The sequence below is a fragment of the Chiroxiphia lanceolata genome, chromosome 14 (genome assembly GCF_009829145.1).
Source record: "Chiroxiphia lanceolata isolate bChiLan1 chromosome 14, bChiLan1.pri, whole genome shotgun sequence".
Taxonomy (NCBI): Eukaryota; Metazoa; Chordata; class Aves; order Passeriformes; family Pipridae; genus Chiroxiphia; species Chiroxiphia lanceolata.
In genome coordinates, this window is record NC_045650.1 from 10,844,212 (window position 1) to 10,861,051 (window position 16,840).

The 16,840-nt window shown below is 42.5% G+C and overlaps 1 protein-coding gene across 2 annotated transcripts in view; it reads right to left on the reverse strand.

Annotated features, from left to right (window-relative positions):
- Positions 1 to 16,840, reverse strand: part of NRK (Nik related kinase) — a 94,460-nt gene that overhangs the window by 48,020 nt on the left and 29,600 nt on the right. For both annotated transcript variants that reach the window (XM_032702206.1, XM_032702204.1), the window contains exons 3-10: positions 15,903 to 15,959; positions 10,748 to 10,873; positions 9,867 to 9,977; positions 8,048 to 8,138; positions 5,839 to 5,969; positions 2,981 to 3,035; positions 754 to 832; positions 165 to 340 (exon numbers count right to left, since the gene is read on the reverse strand). In XM_032702206.1, the coding sequence (XP_032558097.1) occupies positions 165 to 340; positions 754 to 832; positions 2,981 to 3,035; positions 5,839 to 5,969; positions 8,048 to 8,138; positions 9,867 to 9,977; positions 10,748 to 10,873; positions 15,903 to 15,959 (826 nt within the window). The remainder of the gene's footprint in view (positions 1 to 164; positions 341 to 753; positions 833 to 2,980; positions 3,036 to 5,838; positions 5,970 to 8,047; positions 8,139 to 9,866; positions 9,978 to 10,747; positions 10,874 to 15,902; positions 15,960 to 16,840) is intronic.

Here is a 16,840-nt window from a genome sequence, read left to right on the forward strand (position 1 = left end):
ACCCAGGCTTTGACAAAGAGATCTTCAAAATGGCCCCACCACTATCAAGGACTATGCTGTCTCAATTTTCCTGGTTCTACTGTTTCAGTTGCATCTGCCTTGTGCCAAAATTCAAACAGGACCTGCTCTCTGAAGTGCCTTTTACTTTGGTTTTGCCACGTTACCCTTTTCTCCTTTTTTCTTCCTGGTCCTGTCCAGGTGATCTTTCAGCATGATGCGCACTTGCCGTTCGTTCTGCATGTCTCGGATGAAAGAATGCTTCAGCAAGGTTTCAGTGGATGGACGGTGCAAATAATGTTTTACAAGGCAGCTTTCAACAAAGTTTAGGAATTTCTTTGACCTAAAAAGAAGGATGAACAGATGAAGGTTTTCTTTATACACTTCATTTAAAAGCAATTATCTGCGGGGCACACTGACTGCTATTAGCCCCACAGTGGCCATGCAGTCTTCTGCACAAAGCACTGACCCCAAGCAGCCCATCTAAGCCTTCCTTGCCTATCCTGCAATTTCAGCCACAAACACAAAATTAAACAACTGCTGCAGTTTAGACAGAGTTCAAAAGAAAGGTGTTGCTTCCCAAAGGTAAACTACATCTGCCCTCTGACTTAACCCAGCACCAGCAAAAGCCTAGGAAACACCTCTTAGATCACTGTAAGATTTAATAGGATCATTGTCTCTGGACAAGTGAGTTCAAAATCCTCCTAAGCCCAATGGAAAAGCCAGAACTATAGGGGTTTTTACACATCTCTTTACCATTTTCTGGATTTCAACTTTGGGGGTGGGTTCCGTGGGATGAGGAAGAGAGCTCTCATGGGGTGCATGTCACACAGAGCTGCAAAAGAAACCACAAATTACTGAAGGGTGCACGTCCTCCCCGTGTCCCTCCCACAGCCAGACCATGCTAACCCAGCTGGGCCATGAGCTTGGCTCTACCAACAGAGAGGAACAGTCCTCCACAAACATCCCCACTTCAAACACCACAGCACCTGCCCCAGAACCACACCAGTAGTCAACAGAATTCACACTACAGCCAAGAAATCAAGTCTATAAACACACAGAAATTTCCAGATAAAAGAGATTTGAAAGAAAAGCTGCAAGGCACAAACAACTAAAACTTCCTTCATATTTTTGATATATATAACGCTTCAGAGGGATGTAAAAAAAAGCTCACCTTCCTCAGACACCAAAGCATGTTTTTACATACACAGAAGTCAAAGCTGAGATTGAAATACCTATCTAGTCGTTATGTCTGGCTTATGGTTCAGATAAATGATAAGCTCCATTTTAACCAAGCTCTTCACTACATTGTTCATGGCATATGAGAAAACGCAGGATGAAGAAAAGCCGATGCGAAGCGAGGAGCTCATAACCTGCATCACTGGCACAGGGTGGAATGACTGAGCACACAGTTCATCTATTCTGTGCTTGGCAGTGTGAGCACCATTATTAGGCAATCTGCAACAGATTCTACTCCTGCATTCATTCAAATGCTGGTTTCTCTCCAGCCCAATGTACTTCTCTTCAGTGTTACTGTTGTGGGAATTGAAGCTATGAAGAACTCTGCATAAAGTAAATACTGTCAGATCTCACCTATCTCAGGCATTTTGTATGGAATTATGAGTGTGCTCCATCTGCCACAGAGAAACATCAGGGGTCAAAGGCTGGCCTTCACTGAACAGAGCTGCTGAATGGGGACTGATAGGAACTACACAGAGGCTGATTTCTCATTATATGTAGGTGTCCAGCAGTGATTCTCTTAATAGGAATGGACTTACAGCATTACAGCATTAGTACAAGTGAGAAGACTGCTCTGGTAAACCCTTCCCTGCTTTCTATTAATTTCTCTATCTGCATCCACTGCTATCACTGCTCACATTTGGGTTCTGGTTTTGACTTTTTCCTTTGTATCGTCAATAATACATGACACAGTGGAGATGGGGGACAGAAGAAGTTTAGTTTCTACCTCTGGGTCCCAGACACTGATGTACCACAGTAAACAAAACACAATGCAACAGAATTTAATCTACAGCATTTCCCTGTCAAAACTAGGGAAAACATCCAATACAAGCGGCATGAGGAACTGGCAAAAAGCTACAAAGTCTCTCAAAGAAAACTCCCCATGGATTCATGTCTCAGGACCAAGCTTCAGTTACGCTGAAACACAGGATCTGAAAGTGCTCCTGAACTCCAGCTGGCTCCTGCTGAAAACCAAGTCTGATGGGAGAACAGCCAAGTGTGTTTTTTAAAAACACAGCCTCCATGCTCTCAGGCTCAGGCCAGAGCATGATTTATTTCATCCCCTGTGCTCTCAGCAGTGACTGGATACCCCATCACATCACATCTGCTCTGCAGGAGCTGGGGCAAAGCAGCCAGTCCTCCATGGAAACCACAACACACGGGGACTTTGCATCCACAGGTCTCTGCTGCCAGAGGTTCACTGGAGGAGCCAGAGGGACACCTGGCAGGCACGGGCAGGCTGTAAAACTATGGCAATCTGCTGTCAAGTTGAGAATGTGGTCATGGACCAAAGCCATTACACGAGAGAAAACACAGTATTAATCCCAAAAACTGTACGGAGTAAAAATATAACCTTTAGGCCTACCTTCTCCTACTGCCATAATTATTTTTATTGACCTAAACCAAAAGCCACTCCTGTCAACGTTTTCTGCTAACATGTCAATCACTTCTGCTCAGCTGAACCCACAGGCAGCGGTCAACAAAGCGATGCTAACAAGAGCTCTAAAAAAAAAAAATTTTGTTTCCCTAGGAAATGAAGGCAAGGAATCAAAATATAGACTGAAAAGGTCTGAAAGGAAGAAGAAAGCAAAACAGTCCAAAGGAGAAAAAGTCATAGATTATTTTTAAAGATACAGACAGAACCAGAATTTTGTACACTTATGTGTTAGCCAAGTATGAGTTATTTTAACACAGAACATGTTACAAAGCACAGACACCCCCACCTTTATACCAAATCACTTACGAGGAGCTCCTTCAGCCATTTCAATAGCAGTGATTCCCAGAGACCACAGGTCACTCTGCAGGAAAGAAACAATGCACATTGCAGCTTGCAGCATTCAAGCTTTTTTGTTTGTTTTTTTTCTGGATTTTTAGGTTTTGGGCTTTTCTTTGGTTTATTGGTTTGGTTTGTTTTTTTTGGGTTTTTTTGGGTTTTTTTTACAGTTTCCCTAGATCTCTCCTGGATCATGTTGTTTTAGCTGGAGTGACATATATTCTGCTCCCTCCCACTCCCTACTGAGCTTTTAGGAAATGTGCTAATAGCCAGAAGCTTCCCATTTCCCATGCAACTCTGAACAGCTGAGTCATCATTTAAGCAGCCAGCCCCAAAATGCAGACCTTCTGCATTCAAAAAACAAGAGCCAGAATATAGCAGGCACCACTTAAATATATGTCTTAAATCTCTTTTCATGAGGTAGTGAGACATGGCAGTGCCTCGCCCTCCTCCTTCTGGCCCCAAAAATTCTTGGTCTTAATGCTTATTTCAGAGCAGTCATTGCTGAGTTTCTACACTAATGGAACAGAAATTATATTCAGGACTTAGGGTCTGACTTTTTCTGTCTACAAAATCTCCAGTCCCGCGTTTTTGGGCACAAGAGAGCACACCATGCAGTCAGATTTATGCTGCAGCATATGTTCAGCCCAGTTAACAGAGTGGAGTTCCCTTTATCAGCTGATCTGGATGCCAAGGGCCAGGTTTTAATGATGAAGGTAAATCGTAAACACCACCAGTGACTGTAAGAACTTCACAGGTTTCCACTTGATTAATCATGTGCGTTATTTCACTATTTCTTTGTGTCTAAATGTAGCCAAATGAGAGGCACGCGACCAAACCAACTTGCAGAGCTTCTCCAAAACTATCTTTTAAAAAACACAGCAACAGAAAACAAACCTTCAAAGATTAGAGGGAATAAACCATCACACAAATAGCAGCTCAGACACAGCTCAGCTCTCTAACTAAACCTGACTTTATCAAAAGAGCCTTCTCAGTCCAGCTGCTCTGAACTCTTTAAACAAGCTGAAAGTGAGTTCACATCACAGTTTGTGAAGGGATTTGGCAGTGGGAGTTTCAGGGATTCATGATCCAGACCTGTTATTAAGTAAACGACTACTGGGATAGTACCACAGGTTTTGGGGACAGTGAGAGAAACATCCAGGCTACAAAGAATTTTGGAGCTCCAAAGCATGAGAGGCAGACAGGTGACAGGGAGGATGAGGAGTGTTTGTAAAGCTCAGTGTGTATACACACATATTTATGTGTATATGTTTTTACTCTTTTGGCCTTTTTTTTTTTTTTAAGACCAAGAAGTTACAGAGTGGCTTCCTGCTATGTAGCTCAACCTATCAGCTATAAATCTCTGTGGAAAAGACCGGCCCTGTGCCACCTTCTGAGTCATAGCACTGTTTGCATAAGTGCTTCCAAAACCCTCTGCTGATCAGTTTTAAACTACCATCTGCAGAATCTATTTGAAAACTGACAAACTGTGATTACTACTGAAGGCAAAGAAACCTCTAGAATTAGGAGTGCACATTCTTTATAACTATCTTCTGATAAGTACACATTCTGAGAAGGAAATCGACTGGGGACAGGGAATGAAGACAAGAAATAATTTGAGTTTTCAGAAGATTGGTATGGTATGAAAAATAAAATCCAAGAACATTCTTTGGTCATGACTGAGACACACAACATGACCTCACTCTGCCAGTGCAGCACAGAAGGTCTCAGCAAGGGAGAAGCACAGCCCCTGAATCAGCAGGAAATGGAAGCAGTAACAGGTTCTTCTCATAAACATTTCTGAAGCCACAATTGGAATGAGAGGTGCCAAGTGGCAACGAAGAGAGCACCTGAACTAAAAGAGTGACTGCAGGGTCACCCAGAAGATGTCTGCTCAGAAAGCCATCTCTGGAAAATATCCTGCATGGTAAGTGTAGGCAGACAAATGACAACACTGCTGGAAAGAGGCCAGAGGACAAAGAATAAGCTTTGTGAGTCTCTTTGGAACAGCATCAACATATTATGGGTTAGGAAGAAAACCAGAAAAAGTGCTTGATTGCTGTTCTTGGGTTCCCCAGTAAAAAGAAGGCATAGACACACTGGAGGGGATGCAGTGAAGGGCCACAAAGGTGCTTAAGGTGTTGGAGCTGGGAGGGTCTGGGCTGAGAGAGATAGACCAGTTCAGTCTACAGAAGGGAAGGCTAAGAGGGATCTCATACATGGGTACAAATTCCTACTAGGAGGGAAGTAAGAATGACCAACCCAGACTTCTGAGTGGTGCCCAGTGACTGGACAAGAGGCAATGGACACAAACTGAAATACAGGCTATTCTGTGCCTTCTCACCTCAGCCACCCTGCCAATGACGAGAAATCATTCTGGTACGGGAAACCTCTTGCAGTCACATGCTCATAAATGAGTGAAGTGATACTAATTACTGCCAATTAATTCAGGATTCACAGCTGAGTACAGAGCTCTATTACAGAGTGCAGCCACTTGCCATGTTCATATTACACTACTCCAAGTATTCCTTTGGAATTTCTTTCTTCCTTTCTTTTCTATCCAGATCTGCAACCTTCATATATCAGTATTTTTTTACTGCAGAGAAGATCATGAAAGCGTATTTCATGTACTAACAATTCACAAAAAATTATTAATAATGAAACTCCAATCTTAAAAAGAGCCTCCACCCACATATTACAAACACTTCTATTTGTGCAGTTCTAGTACTATTGTGGTTTAAAAGGCAGGAAGTTTGAACTTTTCAAATTAGTAGAATTTCAGCAATAACCTGCATGTTTTTGTACCTTATGCAGAGTTTAACACGTACCCTGTAATCATATGTAGAGTCTGGGTTCTCCTCACAAGCAATGACCTCAGGTGCCATCCAATAAGGTGTGCCAATAAACGTGTTTCTTCTCCCAATAGTCCTGTCCAGCTGAGCACTTACACCAAAATCCACTGAAAAGCCAAGAAGAGGTGAAGAAATCAGTAAAAAGTTGTATTCATATGGCAGAGCGTGTGCTTGGTTACTTTCAACCCTGTTTGGAATACCAAATCTTTGGGCTAAAATGTGTATCAAATCCAAGTTCCTCCAGCACATCTTGTCCAAGAGTTGAAATTTAATTTCCTTTTTTTTCCCCCCTCCTTCTTTTTGATCAAATAAAGGATCAAATAAACAGCATGCTAAATCTGCCAGGCAGGTTACAGCAACATGAATTGGTCTAGGAAGACATTACAGAATAATTTATGCTTAATTTAAACACTACATTGAGTAGGACTAGTGTGTGAAAGTAAAAATAGTATCTACAGAAAAGACAAATTTGGATGTGTCTAATATGGCCAACTTGTGAAAGCTGCAAAGAACCATCACATCACTTCATTTTGAGGTGTCTGGAACAACTCCTTATCTACACTCATACAGTATCTTGAAACAAGACAGAGAGTCTACTACTTTATTCTGATCTTAGACCCATTATAATGAGAGAATTGTGTGGTGCTCCTTGTGCTGAAAAGCGTTTTACGTTCATCAGGACTGTACAGCAAAATGCTTTTGTTCAAATATGAAACCAAATAATTATGTGACTGTATTTCCCTTTGAACAATCCTCTGAGATACATTAATTGGATCCACTGGGCATAGCACTGGAGGGGTATTCACAGAGGAGGCAAACTAGCAGGGAAAAGAAAGGACTGAAAGGAGACAGCCCTATGGTTGCCATCAAGGAACAGATTTTTCCATTTATGTTGCCTCACTGCAGATCATCTGCAAACCTCAATCATTTTTACTACTATAACTTAATGTGCCTGCTCAGCAAACCTTCTCCAAGAATAAGGCAGACCTGACCTTTGGGATCATCGTGCACTCTGTGCTTCTGATGGGAAGTGTGCACTCTTACACTGAAGTGGAACGGAATTGGATTGAGGACCTCTTGGCCTTCTAGATTCTTTGGTTTAAGACACCCAAGCTAAATGTATCTGGAAACAACTGTGGTTGGTTTTTTTTTTTTTTAATTGTTGTACTTAGTAAATCTGTTTCATCTTTACCCAGAGTAAGAAAGGTTTAACTTTCTTGTCAACCATGTGGAGAATGGTGGGACTAGTAACTATACGAGACCATAAACACACCCAACCACCCCATCTCACCTGTTTTAAGAGGGACCAGTTGACAGCTAGTTCATATGTTTTAAATACTACAAGCAAAACCCTGCCTTTGTTTAATACAAGGCAAAACTCCCTTGGACTTCAGTTTTTGCCACAAGGTTAAACCATAATGAGATTTAAAGTACTTACTTTCACTTGTTCCAAGCAAACATCCTACCCCACATCCACAAGCGATGTTTATTATTTTTGTTTTCCAACTCTGCGGTGAATTTTTTCAATTAAAGAGACAGGGACAGTAAAGATCATCACAAATAAGAGAAGTGCTTCCCTTGAGACTTCTCCTTTAAAACACTGCCACACATTCCCTGTGATGTCTTTCCAAAACATGAAAGACATGCCCTCCTCAAGAGAGATATATACTTGAGTTTAGTCTTAGGAATTCACAAGTTGTCAACACTGACATGTCACAGGAAGTAAAGGAAGTGAGTAAACCCTCCAAATTTTTGAAGAGATGCCTATGAGCTCAGTGGTACCCCTTACACATGAGTAATTTCACATATTGTCAGACTTACAAAAATCTCTAAGACTACTTCCCTTAGAGAAATAAATGGATTAGTGTAATTTGTTCCCACTACTTTTCTACTTGGGAAGTCTTTCCATGCTAAGATCAGCTGTGAAGGCCTGATGCTGCTGTGACTTACTAGACAGGCTCTGTGTTTGACTGACCAGAAGTAGCTGGATTCCCCACAGGCTGTGATTAACACCCTTGCAGAACATGTCACATTTTCAGCCTTTTCTACCTGACAGGCACCTTACAGGCACAACCATTAATGATACTTTGCATACTTGTTGCTCTTAGGTTACTGAAGGTTCCTTTGGAGACAAAATGGAAATCTTTAACAAACAGGTTTCTGGCATACCTTTAAGGGAACTTACCCAATTTTACTTCTGCATTTTCTGTGAGAAGAACATTCTGTCCTTTAATATCTCGATGGATGACATGGTGAGCATGAAGATGTGCCAAGCCCTAAAAGAAAAGCACACTTTCCTTATTTTCTTCCTAACATTATTACCATTAGTGTGACACTGTTGCCTTTTTGCACTTTTACCCTTTTCAGACTTTATTTGTAAGGAGAATCTTTTAGATGTTACTAGCAACATGAAGAGCCCATTTTGGGGGAGGACAGAGGACAGTAACTGCAAGTTTGATTGACTTCCTCACCACAGATCTGACAGCAGTGGAGCATCTCTGAAGTCAAGTGTGAAGAGAACAAGGTAGAAATACTTTAAACTTCTGTCTCATAATCAAGGGATGCTCCTGACACTATGTGCTAAAAGCAAACCAAAGAGAAAAAGAACAAAGCAGAATGCTCTGTATGAGGACCAGAGACAGCATTCAGCAAAATGGTAAATTCAATGGTAAATGCACTACAGAAAGTTAAAAATACCATGTCAGACCTCTTTTTGAATACAGCAAGTACTGTTTTCAATCGGCTCATATTTGCTACGTTCTCCTTCATTTCAAAATTGCCCATGGTTGAACTAGCACAGATATAAAGGAACATGCTGAAATAACCCATTACAGTAAGCCAGAGATGCTTCACACAAAACGTTTAGCCTCTCCAATATTAATGGCTTCAAACAGAGCTTCCACCCACCTTGTAAATTTTCCAGAAGGAAACACTGTCAATCCATGTGCAACTGGGCCATTATGTTTTGAAATCAGCATGATTAAATCCAATCTCTTGTTTTTACAAACACGCTGTTGTGGCTTTCAGTTGCATGACGGTAAATCAAATGTTTTAACATCAGTTGCTTTAGTAACCTGACCACACCATTAAGGATTTTTTCTTTTGCAGAAGAGCCCTCCTCACACTCTCCAGTATAGTTTTTATAATCTGCAGACTAGTGCCAAATCCCCATAAGATGGCCAATGCTCTCTACTGAGCACATTTCTCAATTCCTAGAACAAAGTTTTACCCCTATTCAAGCATTACTGTGGCATGCCATTTGAATTCCAACTCCTAGAATACACATTTATCTCACCATTACTTAGAAAAGATGTAAAACTCCATTACAGGGAAGATGGATCAGTAACCCTGTAATGGGTTTTGAATTTAGAATGACAGGTTCCAACATTATATTGGTTTTTTTTTCCAGGCTAGTTCACTAGATTACACTTGGGAATTGTTTTATCCTCTTGTACTTCCCAGGGAAAAAAAAAAAAAGCAGCCCTAAGCCTGCATAGAATGAAATATAGCCCCAAGAATTGTCTTGGGGAATATTGTCCCAGCAGGGCCACCTTTAAGATTTTGGAATGGTGTTTAGTCAACATTGTCTCTATTAGTGTGGAAAAGGGACCCTTGAATGTGTGCAGGTAAAGGAACTATGAACAGAAAGTTCTTACACAGCATGAACAGCTGAAGCAAATGAGCAGTAAGATCTCCTGATGCGGAGGACAGGCTTACTGAAAACACAAAATTTATTTATATTTCTAGATGCCCAGTGTCTGGAATTTTAGAAGATGGCTACTTGCCATAGGACAGGAATTTTTTGTTCTTCATACAGAAAATGAGATTAACTACAACAATATGGGATGTCAAGGCTCTTCTGAACTCAAGGACCACAGACTATGAGCCCCATGGATCACAACCCTTAAACAATAATGCTCATTAGTGACCTATTTTAGCAACCAAAGGCTTGAAAAGCCCTTTTTGTTGCAAATGAGCAGCAAAGCTCTGCTGGCAGGACTCACCCTGAGAACCTCTCTGCAGATGTAAGCAATCCAGTCTTCCTTGAAACAGTTCCCTTTTGTCTTCTTTACCAGGTCAGTGACAGAGCCTGCACCACAGTACTCCATCACCAGCTGCAGGGAGACAAACACAGTGCACCTTCATCACACCTCTGCCAGGCTCCCAGCAGAGATGCCACGTGCAAACACCCACCCCACCACAACCCAGGTGTGGCAAACCACAGGTGGCCTTCCCGGATGCCAAGTGACTTAAAATCTCATTTCCTGAATCACACACATTGCTAAATAAATAAAAGAACACAGCAGTGTTCCTCTCCTATTGCAGGTTATAGGTAGGGGGTTTTATATATGAAATACAAAATCAGAAAAGCGAGAGCTAACAGCACCAAAAAACACGGGAATTTTTTAAAAATTTGAAATTTCTCACTTTGCTGCAGAGCTTTAAAAATCTTGCCTCCAAAAAATTGGAGGATTCATTGTTCTTCTTTGCTTTATTGCCAGTTCCTCTGCTCCCTTTTTTATTTTCCAACTGAAAAACGGAGAGGAAAGCAAGAAGAAAAAGGAGAGGAGAGGAAAAGGACAAGCTCTTTCACTTTTGTAAAAAAAAAAATACAGAAGTGTTTAATTTGGACAAAAAAAAGACTCAAACAACAAATCAAAATGACAGCACAAGTCACAAGTATCATAACGTACTTTATACCCATCCTCAAAGGAAATCATAGGGGATGGAAGATGTCTAGGGAGGAGCAATTTTTCTCTTTTATATGTTATTCTTCAGAACAATGATTTCAGAGCTTTGCTGAGACAGAGTCCAAGCCAAGCACACTGGAGCTCTAAGGAAGGAGCTATAAATCTAGTGAAGAGAAATGACACTGAACACTTACCCAGAGCTGATCATCTTGACCTGCAGGACTTTTCTTTACAAAAGCACCATAATATGTAGCAATATTCCGGTGATGGGAGTACTTTTTTAGCATATTTATCTCCAGCTTGATTTCCTCCTCTTCATTCTGTAACAGAAGAGAGCAGAAGGCTCCTTAGGTGACCACAGATCACCAAGCAAAGCAACCTCTGTCTTGGGAGGCTTTAACATTCAGCTGGAAGCTCCCTGAGCAACCTGGTCTGATTCCATGGCTGACCCTGTTTTGAGTAGGAGGTTTGATCAGAGTTATCCTGGAATTATGAGACTGCAACTGATGGACACTTCTTAAACCGCCAACTGAAACACCCTGATCCACAGGTCTTAAACAAGGAATTGCTAAATTGACCTAAAGAATCAAAAATGTCCCCACTGGGGCACAAAAATCGCATGTTGTCTCCTCAGGGAGCTTACACAGGACCTGTCACTGCCCCACCTGTGGTTTCTGTATGCAGTAATTTAGTCTTGGAGAAACTAACCAGATTCAAACAAAAACAAAAGTATTCCTAACACTCCATTACTTAAATACTTGGAAAAGCACTTAGTGCACACATCAGCCAATTCGTCTTCCCAGTCCTGTGGAGGGCCCTGCTGGGAGGAAACCAAAGCCAAGAAGGAGGTGACTCGCCACAAATCAAATTCCAGTGCCAGCCAGGGTTGGGATCTGCTCTTTCCTTACAATTGTGAGGCTGCCCTACCTGGACCATAGGCTTTTTCTCCATTCCATCATGCCATCAGTGAAGTCTCTGGCATACTGGGAGCTAAGTACAGCTCTGGACATTCCCTTCCAGGCACCAGCTACCTGTTTTCCCATGGTCTTTGGTTCAGTCCCCTCAGACATTCCCTTCTGCCCAATACAGCACTGTGCACAAGAAGACAACTAATGGAAATACAAGTTTTTATAACTACATTAGAAGGAAATGCCCTTTTTCAGAAAGACTGCCTGATCTGAAGAGGCCCCTCAGATCCAGTCTGTTTGCTATGGTGCACAACACCCAGAGAAGTGCACGTAGATTTTGCCATCTCATTCACTATAATAGGAAACAAGTGGTGCTGCATGGTATCCCTCCATCAGTTAAAAGGAGTACAACCAAGTTGAAAATTAATTTACCTTTCTGCAAAACATCTCAGTCAGCACTTACTAGCTGAAGGGAAAAAAAAAGAAAAAAGAGGCAGCAAGAACAACTCAGCCCCACAGGACAGTTTTCTGCACTTTTCCTCTATTTTCCAGTAGCTTTGCCATCGAAGCATTCCTTTAACCATCACAACAGACTGCTTACAAAACCAGACACATTATCCTTTCTACCTGGAGTAACACATTAAGGCCTGACAAGCTAAAGCCAAATTCCCCTCAAGAATATGATGTGTCGTATTAAACCCAACCACACAAAAATCATTCCCAAGAGGGGAACCAATAAGTTTTCCCCAGTAACAATCCATAGGAGACACGTTACCAGACCAAAGCCTAATTGTATTAAGCCTTAGGAAATGGGAAATGTAAAATAACTTGAAGCTAAATAAGGTATTTCAGGTTTCAGAACAGTCTCTTTGTTGAACACAGGCTCTCTAGCTGCACACATTACACTATATATTCCATTTATCTTTTGTATGCAGTTAAGGAAAAAGGAGGACCCTTGCTCTTTGGCTTGATACAGCCCTGGATGTTGTATGACTGAATTATCAAGGGTAAGGAGGAGCTCCATGCAGCACCTGGAGTCTCCAGGACAAATCAGAGCTGACTTCTAGAGAGCAGGCAGGAAATCCTCCATGAGCAGGGTCCTGTTTCTCCCTGTACATGGCCAGAGCACATCCAAAGGGAGGTGAGAGCTCATGACGATGCTTTCTGGGAGGAGAGACAGAACTGGGACTCTGGATAGTGCACATGAAAGGGTGTAAACAGGCAGGTGAGGAGCAGGCAGAGAATAAGGACATGGGAACTGTCATCCTGGACCTGACCACAAGGGTCCTGTCATCTAAAAGAGTTTCTGGATCTTTAGGGAAGAAAAGCAGAAAACAGGGAGGACGACTCCTTTCCCCCTGCTGCTGTCCCTCCTGCATCCTGCCCACTCCTTCTGCCATGGGAGAAGCAAACGTGGAGGGGAAACATTCATCTTTGGTAAAGGCCTTCCCCAAATTACTTAAGATCTTTACAGATGTCAAGGGTATGTATGAACTTTGCACAGGTAGAGCCTGACTCCCTGCTCTGCCCTCAGCACCAGCCTGCAGCTTTCACAAAGTTCCCCTCGGGGAGCTGGCAGATCCCAACCACTTCCTCAGAGCTGCTGTCTATTTTTCAGCTCTTCTTCCTTTGCCCAGCTAATTTGCTAGATGTTGGAACCATGCTGGCACAGCACCTGAGTACTTTCCATTCCTCTGCAATCTCACCTCTACGTTTTTAGAACAAAGCCAAGCATGAGCCTGTCTGTGAACACAACCGGGATACCTGGTAGGCTCTTCCACACCTACTGGCAAGAGTAAAAAGTAGCTGCACATGTGTAATGCTTCTTTCCCAGTACCAGCAAGATGATGCAGTTCCTGCTCTATCTATTTACCCTGCACCTGCTTCTTCTTCTCTTGCCCATCCTTGCCTGTAGAGGTAGCTACATGTGCCTGTACAGGTAACACTGGGTGGTACAGGTTGAGTGCCTTGGGGAGACACTGCTTTGGGCAGACAGCAGGCTGAGCTTCTAATATCAGTCAGTCTGTAAGGAAAGGGCTGCACAGGACAGCAGCTGGGCTTTTCACAGATAAATGCACTCTGGCTTCCCAGTGCTTGAGTGATTTCTGGAAAAATTACTCTATGCCATGGAAAAACCAAGGCAGAAGGGTAAACGTGAGTGATTCTGCCCCGTGGGTCATGTCTGAGGCCTGACCAGGAACTGAATCTGGACTTGCTAAGGCTCAGTGCTACAATATCCTCCAAGCAGGGTGACTGAGGACAAAAGCACCCTCAGCTTCTCAGTGCATGTCCATGCTCAGGATTTCCACTTTCCACCACCCTCTTGTCAGCGTTACCATCAGCCCCATCTCTCAGGGGTCTACAAACCTGCTCATAAATAATTGCTGCTTAAGAAAAGGAAACAGGCTCGCAGATGTGCAGGTGCAAAAACTGTTTCCTTTCACAAACCAACATGTTCCTGGGCACAGATGGCTTCATGCACAAAGATGACAGGCTCAAGATCAAAGGCTGTTTTTGAAGATGTGGGCCTATCTGCAATGGCATTAGGAAGCACAAAACCAGAAAGCACACGCCTCTGATCTCAAATAGAAACAAGATATCAGCTGATAAATACTGCACCAAGAGACCCCTTAGTACTGGGGCAGGTCTAACAACAAGTTTCACATTTAAATGTTATTTTGCTCTCTACAAAGAATGAAAGCAAAGACAGAGAGAGAACGATGTGCTCTTTGATCACCTGCACCAACAGCTGAAGAGACAAGCAGCAAGAATCCAATCTCTCTGCAAGCACTCTGCTTGCTTGGCTCCATCAAATAACAGGAAGCAGAGCCTGCATGGAGAGGCACACGAGGGCACGTTGCCATCAGTTCCCCTTTAACCATTTCAAAGGGCTCCCCCCCACCCCTGCAACACGACACGGCAGCACTTCCTGACAGATGTCCAGAGGATCCCGCAATGACCACAGCATCCTGCTGCTGCTCTTAAGAATCCGGCCCAGGGCTGCAGCTCATGACAGCAAAGGGCAAATTTGCTTAGCTCTTGGTGTGCCCCAAATCTGAACAATCACAGCTGCAGCTGGTCAGGTGATTTCTGATAAAATGACTTCTTGCTGGAAAGAGAAACCCGGTAGACTTGGGGAAAGAATCAGAATCTTTTGGTGAACAAGTGACAGAAGTAGCAGAATGGACTGCATCCAGGTCTGCCAGCCTGTGCCCTAGCAGCAGGAACACAGCCAACCCTGCACTGGGAAAGTTGAATAACAGCAGAAAGCCTTGCACCCCCCTGTGCCAAGGCCAGAAAGCAGAAACACTCAAGAACAGCTGAGCTGGAATTGTGCAGGGTTTAGTGGGGTACTAGCATCAGGGAAAACCTCTTTGAGCAGCTGCACCAACATGGTCCCCACTCAACTCTCAAATCTTTGCATGAACGGACCCAATGTGAAAACAGCAGGATCTGCTACCACTACCCCTCAAGCAATGGGACAGGTTCCCCAGTATGATGCTGGTTCTCTAACCTGCAAGGAAGCAGCAAATCAGACCTAAGCAGCTGATTTTTGCTCCCAGAACCATGCAAGTTTACCAAGGTGATTCCTGAAGCTAGACCACATGGTTGTGCTGCACTTAAATTCTGTTGCCAAGCAAGAAGGCACTACTGCATGCTACAGTTTGATACTTGCATACAAAGGAAACTGTTATGTATAGCAAAGGGAAGGAAATCTTTCCAAGGTTCCCTTCCTGCAGTTTTTTCTTCAATTGTTTCATCAAGGAAGGGACTGTCACTGGTGTTAACATGACAGCCCATAAGTGACATTTTTGACCAGCCCTCACACACTGTTGATGGACCCACTACTGGTTGTGCTCTTCAAAGGATAAACAAAAAACAATATTTAGCAACTTTTTCAACACCCTGTTCCAGCACTGACACCACTTTATAAATGTGAGCAGGGACAGTGCCAATTAAACTGCCTCCTTCTCTCATCTGTCAAATCACAATAAAAAGTGCTACATTTGCATTTCTAACATGTTCCTGCTTGCTGACTGTCAGGGCAGTTACTCTGAGAAATGACTGGCGAGGGGATAGGATGGGATGAAACACAGCAGGGGCAGTGCAGAGCTACAGGAAATCTTTTACTTGTTATCTCTGGAAACAGATAATCAACTAGAAATAAGCAGCAAGAGACTTCTTCTCTTTGTTATTATTTGCCACCAAAATATATGGCAGTGCATTCCCTTATCACTTTGTCACCATTGGTCAGGTACAGTTGAAAAATCTGGTTGTGTTAACACCTCTCAGTACTTTATAAAACACAAACCAGTGTTCAGCGAGCATAATTTATACCACAGGATCTTCTTTTACAAGCTATCCACCTTCTAATGATCTGATTATTTATTTTTCCTTGCACCATAATAACAACCTTTTTTATTTTTGGTTTAGCACTCACCTCAGTAACATTCATCACTTTGATTGCTGCTAGCTGCCCGGTCTTAACATGACGACCCTGTTTAAATAACAAAAGACTGTAAGTAAAACACACAGGTAAACTATGAATACAGCAGCAAATTAAGCATATAACAACTGGGTTAGAGTTTTCAATCATGTTCAAAATCATGTTGAACAGGGCTTTGAGCAACCTGTTTCAGTTGAAGATGTGCCTGCTCATTGCAAGGGGGTTGGACTAGCTGACCTGTAAAGGATTCCCTCCAACCCAAACTATTCTATGATTCTATGTACCAAAAACCTTTTGGTGATACAAAACTACCAAAGTGAAGTTCGGTGATGTGTCCTCACCTTGAACCCACACATGTCCTGGCACACCTCAGGGTAAAGGGAAAGGGAAAACTCTAGGTTTCAGTACATCAATTTGTATGTGGATGCCAAGAAACTAAAGCTCTATGTGAGTTTTTGCCTCTTTTTTTTTTTTTTTTAGTGCTTTTTACTGTGAAATGCTTAGTTTTTAAAATTCTTACTGCAGCTGAGCTAACTATATCTCAGCTACTTCCCAAAACCATGCAGGGGCTTTGAATTTAAAAATGTCATCTTCTATGGTGGTGGGGAGGAGCTCACCCAGGTTTGACTGAGTAGGTGCCTACACATGTACACACTTCACTAGTGAAATGCCCACACCCCACAGTCACCATTAAGCAACAGATAACTGGTAACTTCAGACTAGGTAATTGGCTTGTTTTTGAAAACAGAGCTAGTGAAAGGGAGGTAACAGGGAATAAAGGTATTTAAAGAGCAAACTTGCTACTGAGACTGACAAAATGTGATTCCCAAGAACATGTATTAGAAACATAACCAGGAATCTTGCTGTAAATTGCAGTTTCTTGGTTTGGTTAGATCAAGTTGCTCAACAGATACCATAGGTGTAGTCTTTTG